The sequence below is a fragment of the Aulostomus chinensis genome, chromosome 9 (genome assembly GCF_037954235.1).
Source record: "Aulostomus chinensis isolate RoL2024-O1b breed Wild chromosome 9, RoL_Achi_v1.0, whole genome shotgun sequence".
Classification (NCBI taxonomy): Eukaryota; Metazoa; Chordata; class Actinopteri; order Syngnathiformes; family Aulostomidae; genus Aulostomus; species Aulostomus chinensis.
In genome coordinates this window covers 25,227,948-25,247,715 of record NC_141328.1, presented here as the reverse complement: position 1 = coordinate 25,247,715, position 19,768 = coordinate 25,227,948, and the positions used below count along the sequence as shown (strand labels likewise).

At 43.3% G+C, this 19,768-nt stretch overlaps 1 protein-coding gene across 8 annotated transcripts in view; it reads left to right on the top strand.

Moving 5' to 3' along the window:
• casz1 (castor zinc finger 1) overlaps window positions 1-19,768 on the top strand; it is a 172,238-nt gene that overhangs the window by 138,905 nt on the left and 13,565 nt on the right. For 6 of the 8 annotated variants that reach the window (XM_086214523.1, XM_086214521.1, XM_086214522.1 and 3 more), the window contains 7 exons: window positions 1,215-1,766; window positions 6,802-7,699; window positions 9,203-9,268; window positions 12,047-12,143; window positions 15,062-15,226; window positions 16,638-16,810; window positions 17,294-18,171. In XM_086214523.1, the coding sequence (XP_086070649.1) occupies window positions 1,259-1,766; window positions 6,802-7,699; window positions 9,203-9,268; window positions 12,047-12,143; window positions 15,062-15,226; window positions 16,638-16,810; window positions 17,294-18,171 (2,785 nt within the window). In that variant the 5' untranslated portion in view covers window positions 1,215-1,258. The remainder of the gene's footprint in view (window positions 1-1,214; window positions 1,767-6,801; window positions 7,700-9,202; window positions 9,269-12,046; window positions 12,144-15,061; window positions 15,227-16,637; window positions 16,811-17,293; window positions 18,172-19,768) is intronic. The other 2 variants (XM_086214525.1, XM_086214519.1) reach the window with 1 other exon arrangement.

The window sequence follows — 19,768 nt, the reverse complement described above, 5'->3', positions numbered from 1 at the left end:
GTAAGATGGAGAACTCCACAGGTCTACTGTGGCGTTTAACCATTTCCACTTTAACCGACAAAGCTTTATGTTAAACTAAATTTGAAAAAAAACAAAAAACAAAACAGAACAACTGTCAAGTTGTTTTGATTCTCGTTAGTTCTCCCTTTTTTGAAATATCATAAATGCTTTATACTTTTAGTTATTTACAGCCTTGATAAAGATCTGGCCTTGATTTTGAGTTTGGAAAGTGCTGTCGGAAGGTGAACTTTGGTGGCTCTGGAAATAAAGTGAAAGGTAACAGAGTGCAGTTTCTGCCCTAAAAAGGCAGCTCTGGATATGGAATGCCACAGGCAGCTGTTCCTGCCTCATCAGAGGACATGTTATAAAGATAGCCCCACTTGGGTTGAAATAATGCCACCCATTCCTACCCCAAAGCACACTCTAACATGCTCTATTGTTCAGAGGGGCCACATGCGGGTAAAAAAAAAAACTAAAAAAATGCTGAGACTGTGCAGTATGTCTCGTTAAGTAAAGATATGTAAAACATGGTAACTACGGCATGTTTTTGCATGATGTATCTGTGTTACTGTCTTGTTTGGATCAACAGTAAAAGTCAGCAAGGGGGGGGGGGGGCGTAAAAGCATGTTCCTCGTGTAATAAAGTGACACGAGCAGCCTGTACAGAAACAGTTACTGAATCTAATTCCTATGAATAGCCGACAGGAGATCGCAAAAAGCCCAAAAGTGTTCAGCGTTTTTCGCTCCACATCCTGACAGCTCTAATGCTGTGCAGCCCCCCACTCAGTGGCAGGACCACAGCCTCTTGAGGTGAAAGTGTAGATAACATTTCACAGTGTCTCTATAGCGCTGTCATGTGAAGGATTATGTAGCAGTGTATTTGCTGCTTGTCGTACCGTAGGGGGTCTGATACCTATCTGCCTGTGGTTTCAGCTGCCAGCGCTTTTTTTCTCCCTTTTTTTTCCACCTCTGTTAAACTGAGCTGACCGTCGAGGTGTGACTTAGAAAGATATGTACAGTATCTGTCTGTGTCCTTTGAGTCTTGTGCTGTTATTGTTGAGTGCTTTCACCTGTTATTAATAGCAGCAACTACCATTCTGAGTCAGTTTGTTTCATTATTGCGCATTTAAAAGCCAGTTCACATTTATGACTTTGAAATGTTTTACAACTTTAACTAATCCGTCTCTTTTTTGTTTTGTTTTTCTCTCACATCAGCTGAAAGGAGTTTATGCACTGAAACGACCTCAGGAAAATCCAAGATGGCCGCCAAAAGGAAAGGTGGCCTAAAGCTCGATGCTATCTGTGCCAAGCTGAGCCGCCAGGTGGTGTTCGACAGCAGCTCCCAGAATGCTGAGGGAGACCAGAGCATAGCAGACAACAGTGAGCGTGGCAGTTCCCACTACGATGACGAGACCAACGAGAGCCTGAGCCTAAGTCAGAGCCTAGAGGAGGACCAGAAGAGACGCGAGGCCATCGAGAAGTGGGTCAATGGCGAGTACGGCGAGGAGCCGCCAGCTCCTGAGTGCGGGGATGATCAGGAGCTCAAAGTCAGCAATGATGAAGACGGCCCTCCTGAGGGTGTGTACATGGTACAGCCCAAAGGCTGTAGCGATGAGGAAGACAATGCAGAAGAGGCAGAGCCCTTGGCAGGGTCTCAGGATGGCAGTTACCATGACGACAAAGAAGCTGAAGACAGGCCTTCAAAACCTGACAGCTACATGCTGCCAAGCGAAGCCCAGAGTCGCCAAGCACCTTTCTCCTCACCAGGTACATTTCACCTCTCTATCCTCGGATCTGAGGACCGGTTCTTTTAAAGGCCAGTTTAGACCAGAGATTCAGGAAGAGACTACCTGCAGTGCACCAGTGTGCCAGTTTACACCACTGCAACTAGACCCGACAGTGAGTTATTTACCACTGGCAGCAGAACCAACCGATGCTCCTGCTGGCCTCAGTCGAGCTGAGACCCACAGTTTATCCCGCTGCAACAGTTCAGTCTCAGTGTCAATCTTTGGCCTAAACTGGCCTTTAGAGCGCCGCTCAGTTTGCCCTTCTAAACAACCCACCTCATAGTATTGAGGGTGGGTGACATTGCCACATCCACATAAGCTTAAATGTACCCATTATTGGACAGAGACACTCTAGAGTTACATTATGAATAGCCAGTGACATTATTACCCTAAAGACAGTTCATCTGGCGAGCCAGAGGGGAAAACAGGAACTTGTCAGTGTGTGGTCAACTGTACGAAGAAATTCATAAACGGAGTAGGCTTACAACGTAAGGCAGTTGTAGCAGCTGTTGGCCAAAAGCACATGGCAGGGCCAGGCTAAGCTTCATATTACACCCAGGATTACATATTGAGTCTTTGATTTTCCCTAAGCTCACTAAACTTAGCCACTGCTCCAAGCTCCTCTGTTACATCGAGGGAGCCGTGGAAGAGAAAGTTATCGTTACAGACTCCACATATTTCAGTTAGCAGACCTTAACATATTTGAATAAATAGCTCAACCTCGTGCTCTTGTAAATGACTCCTAATAACCCCTGTTTAATTGTGGCATGATGTCCCTGCAGTATAATTCAATGATTATCAAATAGATAAAGCTGGCAGAGAGTCTGAGGCAGCACTAGTACACGTTAACAGCACAAACAATCTTTTCAGAAAGTACCGTTTACAGTCACCCACTCTGTGACCCTTGTAACTAGACTCATGCTCACTTTAGGAGAGACTGGCCTTTGTATAGCAGAAGTTAAAATGCAGAGCTGTAAATAGGAGGGGGGGGGGGGGGGATGCGTGGTTATATGAATAGATAAACCAGGTTTCACAAACACTCCGAGGAAGGGGGGAAAAAAAACAGACATTTGTATCCAACACCCTGTTGTTGTGGTGCAAGTTTTGTTTTATGCTCGCTCACCTCAGTTTAGCAGTTTTTTGGTCTTTCATCTAAGGTTAGGTTTCCACCTAAGAGTCATGCACTTTTCTTTTATATCCCCCCCCATCTGTGCAGCGGTAAATTCTGATTAACTGGTAAAGCGCTTCTCAGAGGCAGCCCAGCAAAAAAATTGTGTGGTTTTAATTTGTTGATAAATATGCATTTGTGTTGTGCAGAAGGCCTACACCTTTTCCTCTTTTACTACTTTACATCTCTCAACAAAGCGTTTGAAGACAGCGGGGAGAGCACGCTGCATCAGTTGCAAATCTTGTCTTTGGAGTGTTTTTTTTTTTCAGAGTTGCTCTTTGTTGATTGTAAGTAGGGCATCTATATTGCCATGTTTCTGCTCAGCTCACAATTAAAACATTTTTCTCTCTCTCTTCCTCTCGCTCTCTCTCTCTCGCCGCTGTCTTTCAAAGGCTGATGCGGAGTGCACATAATTATGCATATAAACATAGTGGCTTAATTATCTCTCACAACATCAGTGACAATGTAATTAACAAACATTGCAAGATCAATGAGAGAAACTGCGACCTTCAAAACATTTAACTCCTCACATTGAGGCATCGTGCGGATTTCCTATCAGTGCAAAACCCCAGAATACTTTTCCTAGATAATTTAGATGTCGCATTAGAGCCCTTGTAAGCCAGTCAATGGAAAAAGCAACAAATAAAAAGTATGAAAGCAATGACAGAGATGCTCATAGCGATGGATCAAATAGGCTTGACCATGACTTCTATTTGCAATTCTAGGTTCACTGTAAAAGGTTATTGTTCATTTTAATCTGTTTCAAAGCCCTCTCTATTTACTGGCTGCTAATTAACGGTCCAAGCAGCCAGGAGGTTTGAAGCTCTGTGCAGTTTTGTGTTCGTCAGATTAGCCCAAACAAATGCACATGATGTGATTTGCCCGTGTAAGCAAATACACTCCATCACAGTTTCTCCCTTAAACTCTATTTAGATTAATGTATCATTTAAACAATATTACGAAACCCTCAGAGACATTTATGGTTTACATTGTGCTGGTGTGGTTCAAAACGGACACCCTTTAGAGGGTATTCACACTCCAGATTAGTCCATATATAGCCACCAGCATGCACCTTTATCATCAGCGACACCTCTGCCTCTCAGTCCTGTGAGCAGACAAGCTGTGCCACACTGATGGCCATGTTTGGTCAGCTAAAAGGAGATATAATGCCCATCTGTTATCATATCTGGAAAGGGGAAAATGTGGCCTAATCGTCTCGAACGTAAACAAGGCAGGTCGGCGTCTTGTTTTGTTTTTGTTTTTTTTAAATGGCCGAAATGTGTCAAGATGAGGAGAATGAAAGAGAGAATGTTGAGGGACGTCAGGTGTGTTAGTGCAGAGGAGGACAAAGAGTGAGCGTCAAGCACTGTAGTTATTTATTTTGGATTTATGACAATATTTGACCGTAGTATCAGAAGTGTTAAGTGGCCACAATAGAGCTTTAGTAGAAGACTCATTTACACAATTTTAGATTGAAGCAAATGACAAAAATAAGGACACTTTGCAATTTTTTAATGAAAGTGAAAGTAATTGTATAAGCAAATAAATGGAATAAAAGAATTTACAAAAAAAAAAAAAAAAGATGTTGAGACCTCCAGGTTGGCGAACACTATTCTCTTTTTGAAAATAAGGAATTAATCCAGCTCCAAAAAGACATGTTTTTGGGTTTTTTTGTGACTCCTGTGAAGAATATATGGAATTGGCATGCATTTGAAAATATTAAATAATGTGATATTTCTACAAGTGGATACAGAGATCTGCGTTCTAACTTATTCTTAATTTTCCCTTAGGCAGTAAAGTGTAGAGCGGTTTTCTGTCTTATTCCAGTGTGGGCTGGTCTGCCCTAACTTTAGAGCTATATGATATACCGTGACCCGAGATGCCCTTTATCCAAGAGCTAAAGTCAACACCAAACTTGAAAGAGAAGAATGCTCACACCTGATATGTGCATAAGTACGTGTTCTCTCTTGCTGTAGATCTTTTTTTTTGTTGTTGTGATGTTTATTGCCACAAAACAGAATTAAACTCCCAGCAAAAAAAAAAAAAAAATAGAAGAAGGTAAATTTGACTGCAGTGTGCAGTAATTACTCAGTGTCACTCTAAAACATGGTAGATTTGATGAAATGATCTGTGACGAACACGCAGGTATTTCCTCTGAAATACCCGATCCATTTCTCTTAAATTCTGCATGCCCTTTCGATCCACCAGATACTCTTTCATACTAATCCACCACGCAGAAGAGCAACCCCAAAGCAGCGAGTGGAAATTTGGGGATTATTTTACATGCTGTGCAGGAGATGTGAAAAGCAGAGCACAGCGACTCATTTAGCAATAACTGAGGAGAAATTTGAGACAAGAGCAGAAATATTTGTGTATTAATTACCCGGGTGGTAGGTGTTATTGCCTCTGGCTTGCTTGTGTGTACTCCGGTGATGAAAAAGCAATAAAACCTGTTTTGTTTTTTGGGGTTTTTTGGTGGGGGGGGGGGGGGGGGGGTTCATTTGAAAATAGATTTATCCGAGTTTAAGATTGTGCCAACAATGAGTTAAAAGGGCCAGGGGTTTAGACGCCCGGGTGAAATCATGTGGTGCATTACGAGCATACCTGTGTTTTATGATTTTGCTTAACATGCAAAAGACTTTTTTGATTCAAAACACCACCGTTTTCCTTTCTCTCTCTCACACACACACACACACACACACACACACACACACACACACACACACACACACACACACACTTGTCTCTGCACCTTATTTTTTACAGCTCTAAAATGTTCAAAACTTTGTCCCTCCACTGCATTTATTTTTTTCGCTATTTTTCTCTGACCCCCTCACACTAATCTGAATGAAAGTTAATGAGCCAGAATTTATCTGTGCATAATGCAATTTAGCTATATATCGAACATTTGTTGTATATACCCTTGAGGAAGTCCAATTCAATTTCATGTGGGTTCACAAATGTATAAAAAATATTGAGGAATGGTTTAATTTGTTTCACTTTCAAAGGTGACTGAAGAATTAATAATATTATTATTAAATTGTAAATCATTTCATTATTGTAATACCATAATATTACAATATGATGTGAATTGCACTCAACATGTCATAATTGCTGAGGGGACAGTTAAAGCTTTAGTTTTCACTTAAGTTTTAACACAGTACAACATAAGTCATCATGTAAAACTATCAAGAGAAATTGATCGTGTCATTTTAGCTCTAAAAAGTAAAAAAACAAAATTCCCACCAGCTTGTCTTGGAGTGCGAGTCTCTAGATTTTATGCTCTTGCATGTAAAATATCTACCATATTAAGTTCTTCATCTCAAACTAAGTCTTACAATTTAGCAATGAATGAGTATATAACCTTTTTTAAACGTGTTGGTTTGTACAGTGTCACTGATACTGTACTGACTTATAGTGAAACCAAAACTGCAAAAGCTTGTTTGAAGACATTAATACATGCACAGTCACACATACATACTCGTCGTTGCTTGCAGTGCAGGCATTTCCGGTTGTGAAATTGACGACAACTCTGAAATAATGTGAATAAGAGCATCAAGTAGAAAACAAAATGTGTTATTTATACATGCATTTTATTTAGAATTTAGAAAAACAGATGCATAGAGTAGCAGCGTGAAAGTTTGATATTTGCCAGAGAGCATTGTTTTGAGACATTTAGGCTTCTTGTGGGGTATTTTAGCACATGTCAACTCTGTTATAGTTATTTAAGACTAAGGTTCACTAAAATTTAAAATCATCGATCAAGTTAAATGATGTTGGTTTAAAAAAAAAGGAAGTATTTGAAAGAGTTCTGCAAGTTCTGTTACATATGAGCTTTTCTTTTCAGGAGAAGCATCTGCCCTGCGAGACTATGCAGCCAACACCATGAATGAGTTTTTGGGAATGTTCGGATACGATGACCATCAGGTAAGGGATGAGCTGACCAAGAAGATCAGCTTTGAGAAGCCCAAAGCCGCTACCTCAGACCCCTCATCCCTCAGCAGTGAGGAGGCCTCACGGCGCGCCCGCTTCTCCAAGTATGAAGAGTACATCCGCAAGCTAAAAGAAGGTGAGACCCTACCTTGGCCCATGCGTGCTTCCCCAACCAAACCAGACGACCTCAACTCAAAACTGACCCAAGACAAGAGTGCAGCCATGCTTCAGACCTCGGGATGCCTCGCAGGGGCCGAGGCACAGATCTACCCCTCCAGCTTGGATCACAAACAGCCAGGAGGACCTCAGCTGGGAGCTGCGCAGCCATCCACTCCCTCTCACATCCAGAACATGGCCTCCCGAGCCTCCAAGTATGACTTCTTTATTCAGAAACTGAAGAGGGGTGAGAGCCTGCAGCAGAATGGTAACGCGTACAAGCGACCGTCCAAGTATGACCTGGAGAACGTCAAGTTTCTGAACCTTTTCAAGCCTGGTGAGGGCAACCCTGACATGGGGGGCGCCATTGCATTTAAGACCGGCAAAGTTGGCCGCCCTTCGAAGTATGACATCAGAACATTTCAGAAGATGATGCCAGGCACGCCCGAAGCCTCGCTGATGCCCAGCGTCCTTCCAACAGCTCCAGGGAACCCTGGAGCTCCTGGGGTCCCCGCCATGGTTGCAGCTGGGGCCAGCATCGCCCCTGGACTCACGATGGACACGACGGGACACATAAGCTTCAACGCATCCGACTATCTGAAGTCCAGCTTTTCGAAGACTGACTCCATCACCACTGGCACCGTCTCCTCTGTTAAGTAAGTCAGCTCGAACATCCGTCCTCATGAAACGTTTATAAAAACAGACATTTTGAGAAAGAATAGAGATAATTTAAATTCTGTCTGGGAAATTTATGACCTTATAGGTTATAGTCCTTTGGCATGAATGTACTTTTCAGTTAATAGATGACATAATCATTCATTAAAAATAATAATTTAATATAGTAAAAAGTTTATTGGAAGATTGAAAGACTCCAAGCTCAGATGTGTGTCTCTTTCACACTGATTGTCTCTCAGTGGAACACCTTGGAGCTACTGTGAAGCTCACTTGCACTTAACTGCTACTGCGAGTCAGTTAGCCTAACGCAAAGGTAATTGCTACCGCTACAGCAGCCAACAGGAACTTAGTGTGAAATAGTGCATGGTGCCCAATAGATCCACGACATGATGAGTTGCGAAGGCACATGAAGTGTTTACTCGTCTTAGCACTCCGTGGAGACTGATTTAGCGCAGTCATCGCAAAGTGACTGACTTCTTTGGTTTGGCTAGGGTGTAACAACTCTCCCTTTAATTACTTTGGAGCCATGACTAACCTCCCGGAGAGTCACAGGGGCAGACTCAACACTGCCTGACGAGTGCACTTTAAAGGAAGCAAACGAGGGGTTTGGGGAGCTAGCTACAGTCGTGTGCACTAGCAGTAGGAAACAGCTCCCAGAGTCTGTTTGATTGGTTTTGACCTTGTCTCTAGTTAGTCTAGACCTATCAAAGACGCTGTTCAAGAGCCCTCAGGCACTTCCCCCTCAGGCTTTGGCCTTTGTCAGGGTTGGGGCTCAGCGGAGCTGCAAGCTTGGCTAACTGACCCAGTCTAGTGCTTGTACACAGAGAGGGGGTGCAAGGGAGACGGTCTGGCAGCGCATCCTCCCCTCTGGGCCGGATTAACCTCAGGTCATCCCCCGTGAGGAGCTGTACACATGGAGCTAAATGCCATTGCTGAGGGGGACCGGTACTGTGTTATGACCGTCGCTCCACAGATTGTAGCGAAGTGAGTCACATCACAGGTGACGAGACGTACACAGGCTCCCTCAGCATGTGTCTATATGATGGTAATCACTCTGGATTTGAACTGAAACTAAAAGCTTCAGTGTTTTCTTACATCTCTGTTTGGACTGAGTCCAGACTGGAAAAAAAAAAGTGCACATCAACATAAGAGCCAAGGCCTTACGAGATGATCAGAAAATACCTTTTTCCGAGCTCGTCTTACACCTCCCCATTATCCCGTTTTGCATACGAGCACTCACCAAAATACCCCATAAAAGATTAATGTCCTCTTGCTCCTGCACTTTGCCTCCCATTGGTTCGGAGACCATGCATCAAAGTGTGCTCCTTCTCTCCCTGATTCATATGGCACATGAAAATGTATATTGATAGTGCAAAGTTTGGGAGTAGCTTGTAAGTAAATATTGTGTCAGTTTGTTTTTATTAACAACAGGCAGCCCAACCTCACCATTAATCCTGTCCCTTTTGTGTTTGCTGTTGCATTAGGAATGGCCTGCCACCAGATAAACCCGCCAGCGACGACATCAACCTCTACCAGAAATATATTGCCAGGTACGCAAATCCCTCAATGTGCTACACTAATGCCAGTGAAAAGATATACCCAAACAGAGACGAACCTTTTTATCTGCTGATGGTGTTTTATTCAGTGATGTAACTGGATTGCAGACTGGTATGAAGATGTTCAGCGTGCATTGAATTGATTGAGAAAAGACTCCAATTTATGTGTTGAGAGGAAATAGAGGGGTGGGAGGTAATGAAGTGGTTTGATGGTAGCGTACTGTAACTGTCTGAATACACTCAGTGTCTATCTGTGTGTGTGTGTGTGTGTGTGTGTATACATATGCATGTATGTGTGTGTATATACATATATATATATATATATATATATACATATATGCATACATATGACTATATACATATAATACGTAGCTCTTAAACAGTGACTGACATAAGAGCAAAAGAAAAGGTTTTCCTGAGTTCACACAGACTGATCGAAGAAGTCAGTCACTCACGCCAACTGTGACAACAACATCAGGGGAGGGGACGTATCTCGCGTTTCAAAGGACACAAAACAATGTCCCCCATTCTGGATTCATTTTGAGCCGACACTAGAAGGTGATTATCACTTGTTTGTTTATTCAGTTTAAAAAGAAAGAAAAACAGCATTTGAAAAGCCAAAGTGGCTTTGGCGTTAATGATTACTTCTCCAAGCCATAACATGAAGGGCACAAATCAAAGCCTTGGCACTGACAGACACACACACACACACACACACACACACACACCCTCTTCTCCACACACATACACGCACACAAAACCTCTTCCTTGGACTGATTACATTTTGCAAGAAGATTTAATTAAGGAATTTTTAATGAGGCTTCTGCTGGCACTGCCAAGAACTGTTTTGATATTTGCGCTGCATAATGCATAAAATTTGTCTAAACATCTCGGCAGTTGATGCACGGGGAGGCTGCAGATAAGCCCAGATATAGTTTCAATTTCCGTGTTGGGTTGGGAAAAAAAAGAGAAAGGAGAGAAGAGGAGGGAGGGGGAAAAAATGGAAAAGGAGAGCTCATAAAAAGGGCAAATGTAGCACCGAGGGGGAGGTAGAAGCGGGGGGAGGGTCCTCTTTGGAACCAGGGCTAATGAGTGCTCAGTAATACGAAAAAACAGCTTTGTATACACGTTCTCACCCAATCCTTGTGAAAACACAGACAAAAAGTTCTTCATCTCCTCACCACACTACAGTTTGATGTCTGAAAGTGATTCCCTGGTAGTGTTTAGTTGCAGTTTTCACTCCTGCTTTCATGCACCCACTATTGCCGTGGCACTTTGATCTGTGTATCTCTATTGTAACTGGAGATGCGCTGCAATCTCTGTATCGTGGCGATATTAATATTTAATCTGCTGCTGAATAGCAGCGGCCCATTAGGCCCCCTGACGCGGCAAGTGGGAATTGTCCAGAGGCAAAGTGATACAGCTGGGCAATGAGCAGAGGGGTGGGCCGTAGTCTCAGGGGGATGGAGGGGCTTTGTGTGATCAGAAGTATAAATATGTGTTTGGGTGTGTGTGAAAGAGGAGCATAGAAAACACTAATGGTTGGGACATATGTCGGCTTTATCGTGTGCACACGTGGACCTCAACTTCTGTTTTTAAAGAGCCATCGAACCTTTCCAAAGCCCCCTCTACCTCCATCACCATTTTCCAGACACGCAACCACACATTCACTCACTCACACAACCAACTTAAAAAGAGTAGTGGATGTACCATTCAATTAGCTTAATGAACTCAGCAAAGTGATCTGTAAATGCAGCTCTGGGATAATCCTAACAAGGAAAAAACAGAAAGAGAGATGGAAAAAATATTACTTAGCCCCCTTTTCCCCCTCTCCTCGGCGCTAGCAGATGGAGTTCTTGGCAGCAGCAGTGCAAATGTTTATTTGTGTGTTTTCACTGGTAATTGGAGGATTTTAACAGTCATCATCGTCTGGCTTATAATCACCACCATAAAAGTTGCTGCACTGTAGCAAGCGGCAGCCTTTTTGGACTGGGAAAGAGAGCGTGAATGGGTTTGTAGTGAGAATGAGACCGAGCTGACATCTCCAGATACCTGACCCTTTTCCTCACAGAATGAATCTGTGGTTAACCCGACAGAACTGTGCATTGATTTGACAAGGATTTTCACAGCTTTGAGAAGTATAATACCATGGGGTTCCCGATCCTTGAGTAGTGTGTCATGGGAAAGGCTTTCACAGTAATAAGGGTCTCTTACGGCTGCTTGGGAAATAAATGGAGATAATTTGGCAGAAATTGGTGTGACAGACGGGTAAATTGTTGCAGCAGTGTGGAAAGCACAAGTCAGTCTGAAGGTGTGAGCGGTGTTGACTCTGAAGGTGAGACCAGCACGATGCCTTTGAAAACTCCCTCATCTGTTTTATTGCAGCAGAATGAACTGTTGTCGGTCTGTTGAATAGACGTTATCGTTACGCGTCTCTCCCAAATATATGGACTAGTAGGGGCCTACTAGAGTAGGTCACCAAAGGCAGTTAGCACCCACTCTGGAGCGTTTACTGCCTTTTGAGCTCTGAAAAGGTGTAATGATGCTGAAAGATGCTTTAGGTTTGGTTAGATTTTGGCTAACAAGAATTTACTGTTGCCAAGTCTTTTGTGTCATGTACAAGTACTACAGTGGGGTTGTAATTACTACCAAACCAGACCAAACTACTTTAGTTTCGAACTCCCCCGATGTGTTTCTGTGCTGCTTTATCCGTCAGTCAATGTTTTTGTGCATCTGAAATGTATAACCTTTCCAAATGTCTGGTAACTTTAGGTTTTCTGGAAGTCAACACTGTGGACATATGCACTGTGCCTACCAGTACAGAGAGCACTACCACTGCATGGACCCTGAGTGTAACTACCAGGTGAGCGTGAGTACTTTATCACTTTTTAATGTTAATACACATGCGCATGCTGCAAAGATCTCCTCCACGCATGTATACGAGTATGCAATGATACTCTTAACAAATACTATTGTTGGTGCTGAAAAATAAGTATAATTACTTTGTTAAAATCCTCAAAAAGCCAACCAGTCTGAGCAAAACCACTTCGTATTCTTACATTATTAGGAAAATACAATATCTCTGGAGGCTAACCCAGAAATTAGCCTTACCGTGCGTTTCCTTGACCAGCATCCAGTGGGATTTTAAAAATCTGCTGTTCAATCGTTTCCTTTTCATGATTTTGTAAGTTTTATTGCAGTTGTTCGACGCACAAAGCTCTCGTTACCTTTTGAGCAAACTGCAACGAGGTGCCTGCCTTCGCCGTCACCGCAACTCGCTCCGGCTGATGTTTGTAGTTTCATCCAGCCGCTTGTTACCGGCTGCCATTTTTAAGACACACAAACCCGTCTCAAGCGCTGTATTCAGGGTTACTTTCACAATTTTCTATTTCATTTTGTTTTGTAAATGTTTAATAAAAAAATAAAATAAAAAAAAAGAATGTTAAAATATCTTAAGCAAGTGTTTCACCGCAGACCATATTTCTGGCATTTAACCAAAAACTCATTCAAAATTCTCATTAACTGAGAGGCGTTCAACAATATGCTAACTTATTTCTGGGTTTTATAGCGCATTCCTTCACCATGCTATTGTTTCATTTTTTTCAGGACATGACACACAGGGGATTTGGTGAACCTAGAATAGACGATTAGGGTTTCATGAGATGTTTGCAGATGAACAGTTGTCATCCTGGTTTCTGTCTAACTACACCTGTCCAGTCTGCAGGGCAACTGCTATTCTTTTTTTTTTTAATTATTTATCTTTTGTTGTTTGAATATCCGTCTCTTTAAGCGGCCTGCCCGTAATCCCCTTTCACATTATTAATCGTGTCCTGGTCCCGGGAGTTGTCATGTATGGCATAAGAAGTAGAGAAAACAGGCAGGCAGATGATCATACAGACCCCATGTTTGCTGTAGCATATGGCCTGAGAGAGTTAGGCAAACATGGGTAGATTTGTCAAAGATGTCAGAAATCCATGCACAGTTAGAGCCGTGTGTTTTCCTTCCTTTCTGAACAATTTTCTGAATTAAGCTATCTTCAGCTGTAATCTCCTTTGTCTGCCACCGATCAAGAGAGATTACCGCTCAATAAATATTGTTTATGTGGTGAAAAGCATTACAGATCCAAGCTTTCAGCTTCTGCATCAGTCCTGCTTCACAGTCTGATGAAACACATTCTTGGAGGAATACAAAGGAAAATCATTTCATGTCATTATTTAGTGTGTTAGTTCAGGTTATCATGGCAATTTCCACGGTCAGGTCCACATTTCTCTGTTGCTTTTACGCTGCGTGGAAAACACAAATATGCTGTGGAAGCTGGCTGTCTGGATGTCAATACCCTGAAGGGGGAAAAAAAAAAAAGGCGCAACAAAAAAACAGGCAGGCAGTGATGAGCAGACCCATTCGAAGCGATAACTCATGAAATGTTACATGACACACACTCCTGGAATATTATCCCACTGCCAGCCTCTGGACGATTGGCTGAGTCTTAACATTCTCCTTTCATGGGCTTGTACATGAGGGAGAGTGTGCATCTTGCCACACTAGTGGGAATCCTAAAATAAATGTAGCAAGTGGCTCCCAACCTTCATCACCACTCAACTGAAAATGAGATCTTTTTCCCAGTCAGCTCTCTCTAGGCCTATTTTGGATGGCTTGATGGATCGAATGTACCATGACCGCAGTTCAACTTATATTCCAGGCATCATCAGCCGTTAGAAACCAAAACTGAGCTCACTTTTTTTTTTTTTTTTCTGGAAAATCATCCAAGAAGAAAGAATCTGAAGCATTCATCAGTTAGATTTAAAATCCTAATGAAGTGTTTGCTCTTACAGGAGTCAAACATCTCAGAAATAAGCAGTGGGAAACAGGCCAAGAGCAAGGCAATGAACAGCTGTGTGAGCTTTTTACTTGTGCGTGAGTGGAACACATGACACAAAGCAATTACCCTACTTTGTACAGCAATTAGTTGCTTTTTAGAATGGTTCTTTCTGATGTTTTTCCCTCAACTGGAGATAAATATGGATTGAAGTCAGAACTGTCTCATTGATTTGCGCATCTCCCGTTACAGTTTCTGTTACATCAGCTTAAGCCCAATTACAGCAGATTTGGTTGCTGCAGGTCTCTGAGGAGCGACTTTTTCTGTTTTTCCTTCCTAACTCCTGGATGTGGGAGAGGATTATTTATTTATTTAGTAATTTTAGAAGGAGGATCTCTTAACGTATTCACTCATCATAACCGGCACCGAAAGCAAAGTATTAATGCTTTAATTAAAAATGGAATAATATCCCAGTGAATTGAAAGGGAAAACGTTTTTTGGTTGACTTGTTTGTTTGTTTGTTTCTGTTCTCTTCTTTTGTCCCCTGTGCACGTCTGAAAAACCATCTGCATGGAACATAATTTTTCAGGAGCCAGAAACATCAGAACTGTGATCTTGCATGTCAATTGATTCATCTTAATTAAAGGAAATACATTTTGGTGGAAGAGCAAAACAAATAAGGGGCGAGTGTAAGGAACGTAGCCCCAGTACCTTTGGTGTTTGCGTTTGGATAGGGCGCAACCTGCAGTTATGTGAAGTAAATGAATAACCACAGAACATGTCATCTTTTAAGACATCCCGGCCCTCTCCATTGCAGTCTGTGCAGCCCGCCCCAACTGCCAATTGGCTCCTGTATTTTGCAGCTGCTGCTTCCACAGAGATAAAGTGACTTGTTGCTGATTTTGTGACCAGTTTAAATAAACACCAACCTGTTGCCATACATTTTTCCCTCCCCCCCTGCCCTTTTGCAGAGGTTTACCAGTAAGCAGGATGTAATCAGGCACTACAACATGCACAAGAAGAGGGACAACTCCCTGCAGCATGGCTTCATGCGCTTCAGCCCTCTGGATGACTGCAGTGTCTACTACCATGGCTGCCACCTCAATGGGAAAAGTACCCATTACCACTGCATGCAGGTACACAACACACACATACTCAAAACATACCCACAAAAACATAAAGAAGGTGATGTGATAGAAATCTATTTTTTTAGATAAATGCATAATTCTCAGCATTCAGTCAGCATCCACTCCCTTTTGAATATAAAGGCTGAGTCTTTAAGCCTTAAAACACAAGCAATAGCATCACATAAGGACAGTTTCAAACAGAACAAGTGAGGAAAAAAAGGTATTGCAGAACGTCACCGAAAAGGTGGTACCAGGAGTGGCCCGACCTCCTCAGGACGGAGGGGAGTCGCACACTTTACTCTTACCTGTGAGAGGGAATAACAGCCCTGCACCATTTTTCCATTTTCGCTTAAGCATCTTTAAAGAGCAGTTTGGCAAAGCGTGTCCTCAAGTAAATAAAAGTAAAAAGGTTGAATACACGTGAGGCTGCTTTTTCCCCACCTCCTCATCCTCTCGCTCCTTAATTGGCATGGATAAAATTCAGTTAGGTGTTTATATAAACTGTACATTTTTCATTTTTTAGTACCAAGCAGCCAGTTAAAGATTATTCCCCCTTCTGGATTTGTTTAATTTTTTAACATCTGCTTATTTTCAATGTGTCATTGTGCCGAGGGCTTTCTCACCGGCAGGGCAGCAGCACAGTGGAGGATGGCTTGAGATATATTCGTTTTTAAACCCCTCTAACAGTGTAATTGTTATTAAGACATTTCAGCTCTTGCTTTAACAGTCCCTGAGAACCTGCAGATGTTGGCATCGGCACCCTTGATTTAAGGGGGAAAAAAACAGAGTGGCATTTTTTTCATTGTTTGACTCAATATGGAGAAGTTGCCTGCTTTGTGCGGGTGAAAAGTGCCAGGGATGATATACAATTGCTGCTTTTAATTCAAACATTACCTGCTTTTTTTTCCCCTCCTCCGTTGGCTCTGAGAGTACCAGTGCATTTTAAATTAAAAACCAATGCAGTCATCTAATGCTCTCTTTTCCTCTGCCCACTCTTTCTCTGAAATTTGTTCTGAGAGTTACAGTCAATTTGTGGTGGCTGCATCAACCATCCAAATACGAATTTCACTTTCTGAAAGGCAGCTTTGCCAGGAAGGTGCTGCAATCTTGAGTACCTGCTGTAAGACCACTACCTGTTCAAGCAGGTTTCGACTTTTTTCCAGTTGTCACACTGACAAGACATTTTCCTTTTCGCCAGTTCAACATGAAACTTGTATCATTCTGATGTGCCTTACCACAAATACCTTTTTGTATGTGACAATTCAAACTTCTTCCACCCAGTCGTAGGCCACCTTCATTTTCTTAACCACACCAAGTATCTTTTTCTGTAACTTGTATATCAGATCTCTTTAAAGTTTTTTTTTTTTCAAACCGAATCTCTCGTGTCTGCGATGGGCCCTGCTTTCTCTCCACTTGGCAGGTGGGTTGCAGCAAGGTGTACACCAGCACCTCAGATGTCATGACCCATGAAAACTTCCATAAAAAGAACGCCCAGTTGATCAACGATGGCTTCCAGAGATTTCGTGCGACGGAGGACTGTGGCACAGTCGGATGTCAGTTCTACGGGCAGAAGACAACACACTTTCACTGCAGGTGACGTTACTCAGCATGACTAAATACCAGCTGGAGGATGCGGGTTTTGTTATTGGTTGCATTTTTTGTATAAATAACACCATTCATCCATTCAATCTTTAACCACAGGTTTGAAACAAGGTCTGTTCCATAATTCGATTTTGTTAAGGGAAATTATCAGAGGCTGCTCTTTGTCATAGGCTTACATGTGAGGGTTGTTTATTTTTGCAAAAAAATATGATGCACTGCACTTTAGCATTAAAGTAGCTAAATGTTTTACAAACAAGCATTTAGCTACGAAGTGCCGCCTCATAGCAGTTTCCACACAGCTATCGTGGAATGTATCCCTCTGGCGAAGGTTGCAGGTGGCAGCGTGTCAATCAGCTGCTGCTGTGCCACTGAGCCAATCCTCAGTAGTGAAGTGTTTGAATTCTGCAGACCCCCAACTGCACAGAACATCCTGTGTAATCCTTTTTCCTCTTTATTTTCTCTTTTGTCCTTTAGGCGTCCAGGCTGCACATTCACCTTCAAGAACAAGTGTGATATTGAGAAGCACAAGAGCTACCACATCAAGGATGACGCCTACGCCAAAGATGGCTTCAAGAAGTTCTATAAGTACGAGGAGTGCAAGTATGAGGGCTGTGTGTACAGCAAGGCCACCAACCACTTCCACTGCATCCGTTCTGGCTGCGGGTTCACCTTTACTTCCACTAGCCAGATGACCTCTCACAAACGCAAACACGAGCGCCGGCACATCCGCTCCTCTGGCGTCATGGGCCTCTCTTCCACCTTCCTGGTGCCAAAGGATGAGCCAGAGGAATCGAGCAACGATGACCTGATGGACTTTTCAGCCATCAGCAGCAAGAACTCCAGCCTGAGTGCCTCGCCCACTACCCAGCAGTCCACCACTGTATCACACCTGATGGCCACACCCACCACTGCTGTCTCCTCCTCCTCCTCATCATCATCATCAGGCCACTCCCTGAAGCCTACACCCTCACTGTCCAGTGCAGGCCAGCGTATGTCCAGCCTGCTGTCCCAGGCCCTGCCCAGCAATATGCCGGTGGCCCTCGCTCTTTCCAACAGCGCCATGGCCACCTCCAACCCGTTTTTCCCGCTCATACCCAGGCTGCCTCTCCAACCACCTCCACCAGCTGCTGGACTGATATCAGCTGTGTCGTCTGGGGCCCATTCAATGCCCACCGACTCTCTGACCCAAGGCTCCTCCTCAGCAGGGGCAGACGGCGCCATGGCATCTACCCCAACGTCCTTCGCCACCTCCTCCATCATGGAGAAGATCTCTGCCAGCAAGGGTCTGATATCACCCATGATGGCCAGACTGGCAGCTGCTGCCCTCAAGCCTTCCAACAACCCAGAGACAGGTTAGTCACCTCCCAGCCTTCGATGAAAGAGCCAGACACGTGATGCGAAAAATCAAATAGAAAGAAATGCTCAAATAAATGCGCCGTTTGCTGGTGAAAACAAACAAATTAAGAACTAAACTGTGATGGCCGTTGTTGACTGTTTTATTATCATGGAGAATTTAACATTGAATCAATAAAAATCTGTTATCATTTGTTAGCAGTGTATCAGTAACATTGATATTTGTCTTGATCTTCAAGGGGAAAAAAATCTGATTATTTGACAACTGAACCACTCTCTCATGCTTGCAAATTTGTGAATAAATAGTAGAAAAAAATGACTGGGGACAAAAGTATTCAAATATCTTTGCCAGTGTTCTACATGTGTACGCGTCCTCCCGTCCTTGTGTGGGTTTGCTGCACTCCAGCAGGATCAGAGGTCATTCCTATCGCTACCCACAGTGGAGACCAAGGCAGAAAAACTGGCACTTTCAGGCTTACAGGGACATGCCGGAGGCATGGTCTTCTGCTCCGGGCTTGTTATTGTGTTGATTGTTTGTTAGATACCCACAATCCATTTGGAGATAAATGCGCTGACAGGGGAGAGTAGAGCCTGTAAAAGTCTCTTATGATGTTCAGACTGGGGGGCTCCTGGGGCTTGTGTCGAACATGTTTCCTCATCTTCAGTCTCTTATCTGTGTCTGCGCTCGTTCCAAGCAAATGGAGGTGGAATGAAATTAAGTTCAGAAATTGCAAGAACAAAAAATGTTTTTTTTTCACATCCTCCATGCAAACTGATAAAAACCAAAAATCACTCAGGCAGAAATGACTCAGTGTAGCAGAGCTGAGAAAGAGGCTTTTTTTCCCCACTGATACAAGAGTTCTGACACTTGCACACATCAGGAAAGACACTTTTTGAATTTCTAGAAACCTTCTGTTCCCACAAAACATCTATTTAGCATAAACACAATTCACACAAATTTTGGAGGTAATTGCCTTGTTTATGGTTATCCTATTATTCTAAACAAAGCCTCTGGAAATGAAAATGTTTAAGCATTAAATTGATAAGACACTGCAGAGCACAGTTGTGAATTCAGTAGCAGCGGGACCTCCTGTGCTGATCCTGAGCAGGTGGGGTACGGATTGTAAATGGGGCTGCGGGGGGGGGGGGGGGGTGCGTCTCCGGATGTTGGGACTGGGAAGGATTACAATTCCTGGTGGTGTTCCTGGAGCAGGACAGGCCCTGGGAGAGAGAGCTGGGGCACCTGCTCCGGGGAGCTGAGCTGATCCCGGGCTGTCAGGCTGAGCTCCACCTCTGGGCCTCCAGCAGGTACTCTGAACACTGGGAAGGCCCCCACTGAGGGTGGGGCCTCTACAGATGGTGTCTTCACCTCCCCTCTCAGTGGCTCACTGAGAGGCTGCAGCTCACAGCTCTGCACCGGTTTAAAATAAACTTCCACCACATCTCAATCATGCACTTTATCACAAAATTTCCGTGGTGACAGGATGGAGAGTCAGCTGTGGTTGGGTATCTCATATTTGTTTTATAAATGTGTGAACAGGACATTTGAGGCTCAAATGTAGAGGAAGTGGTTTCTGCTTCCCTGTAAGAATGTGT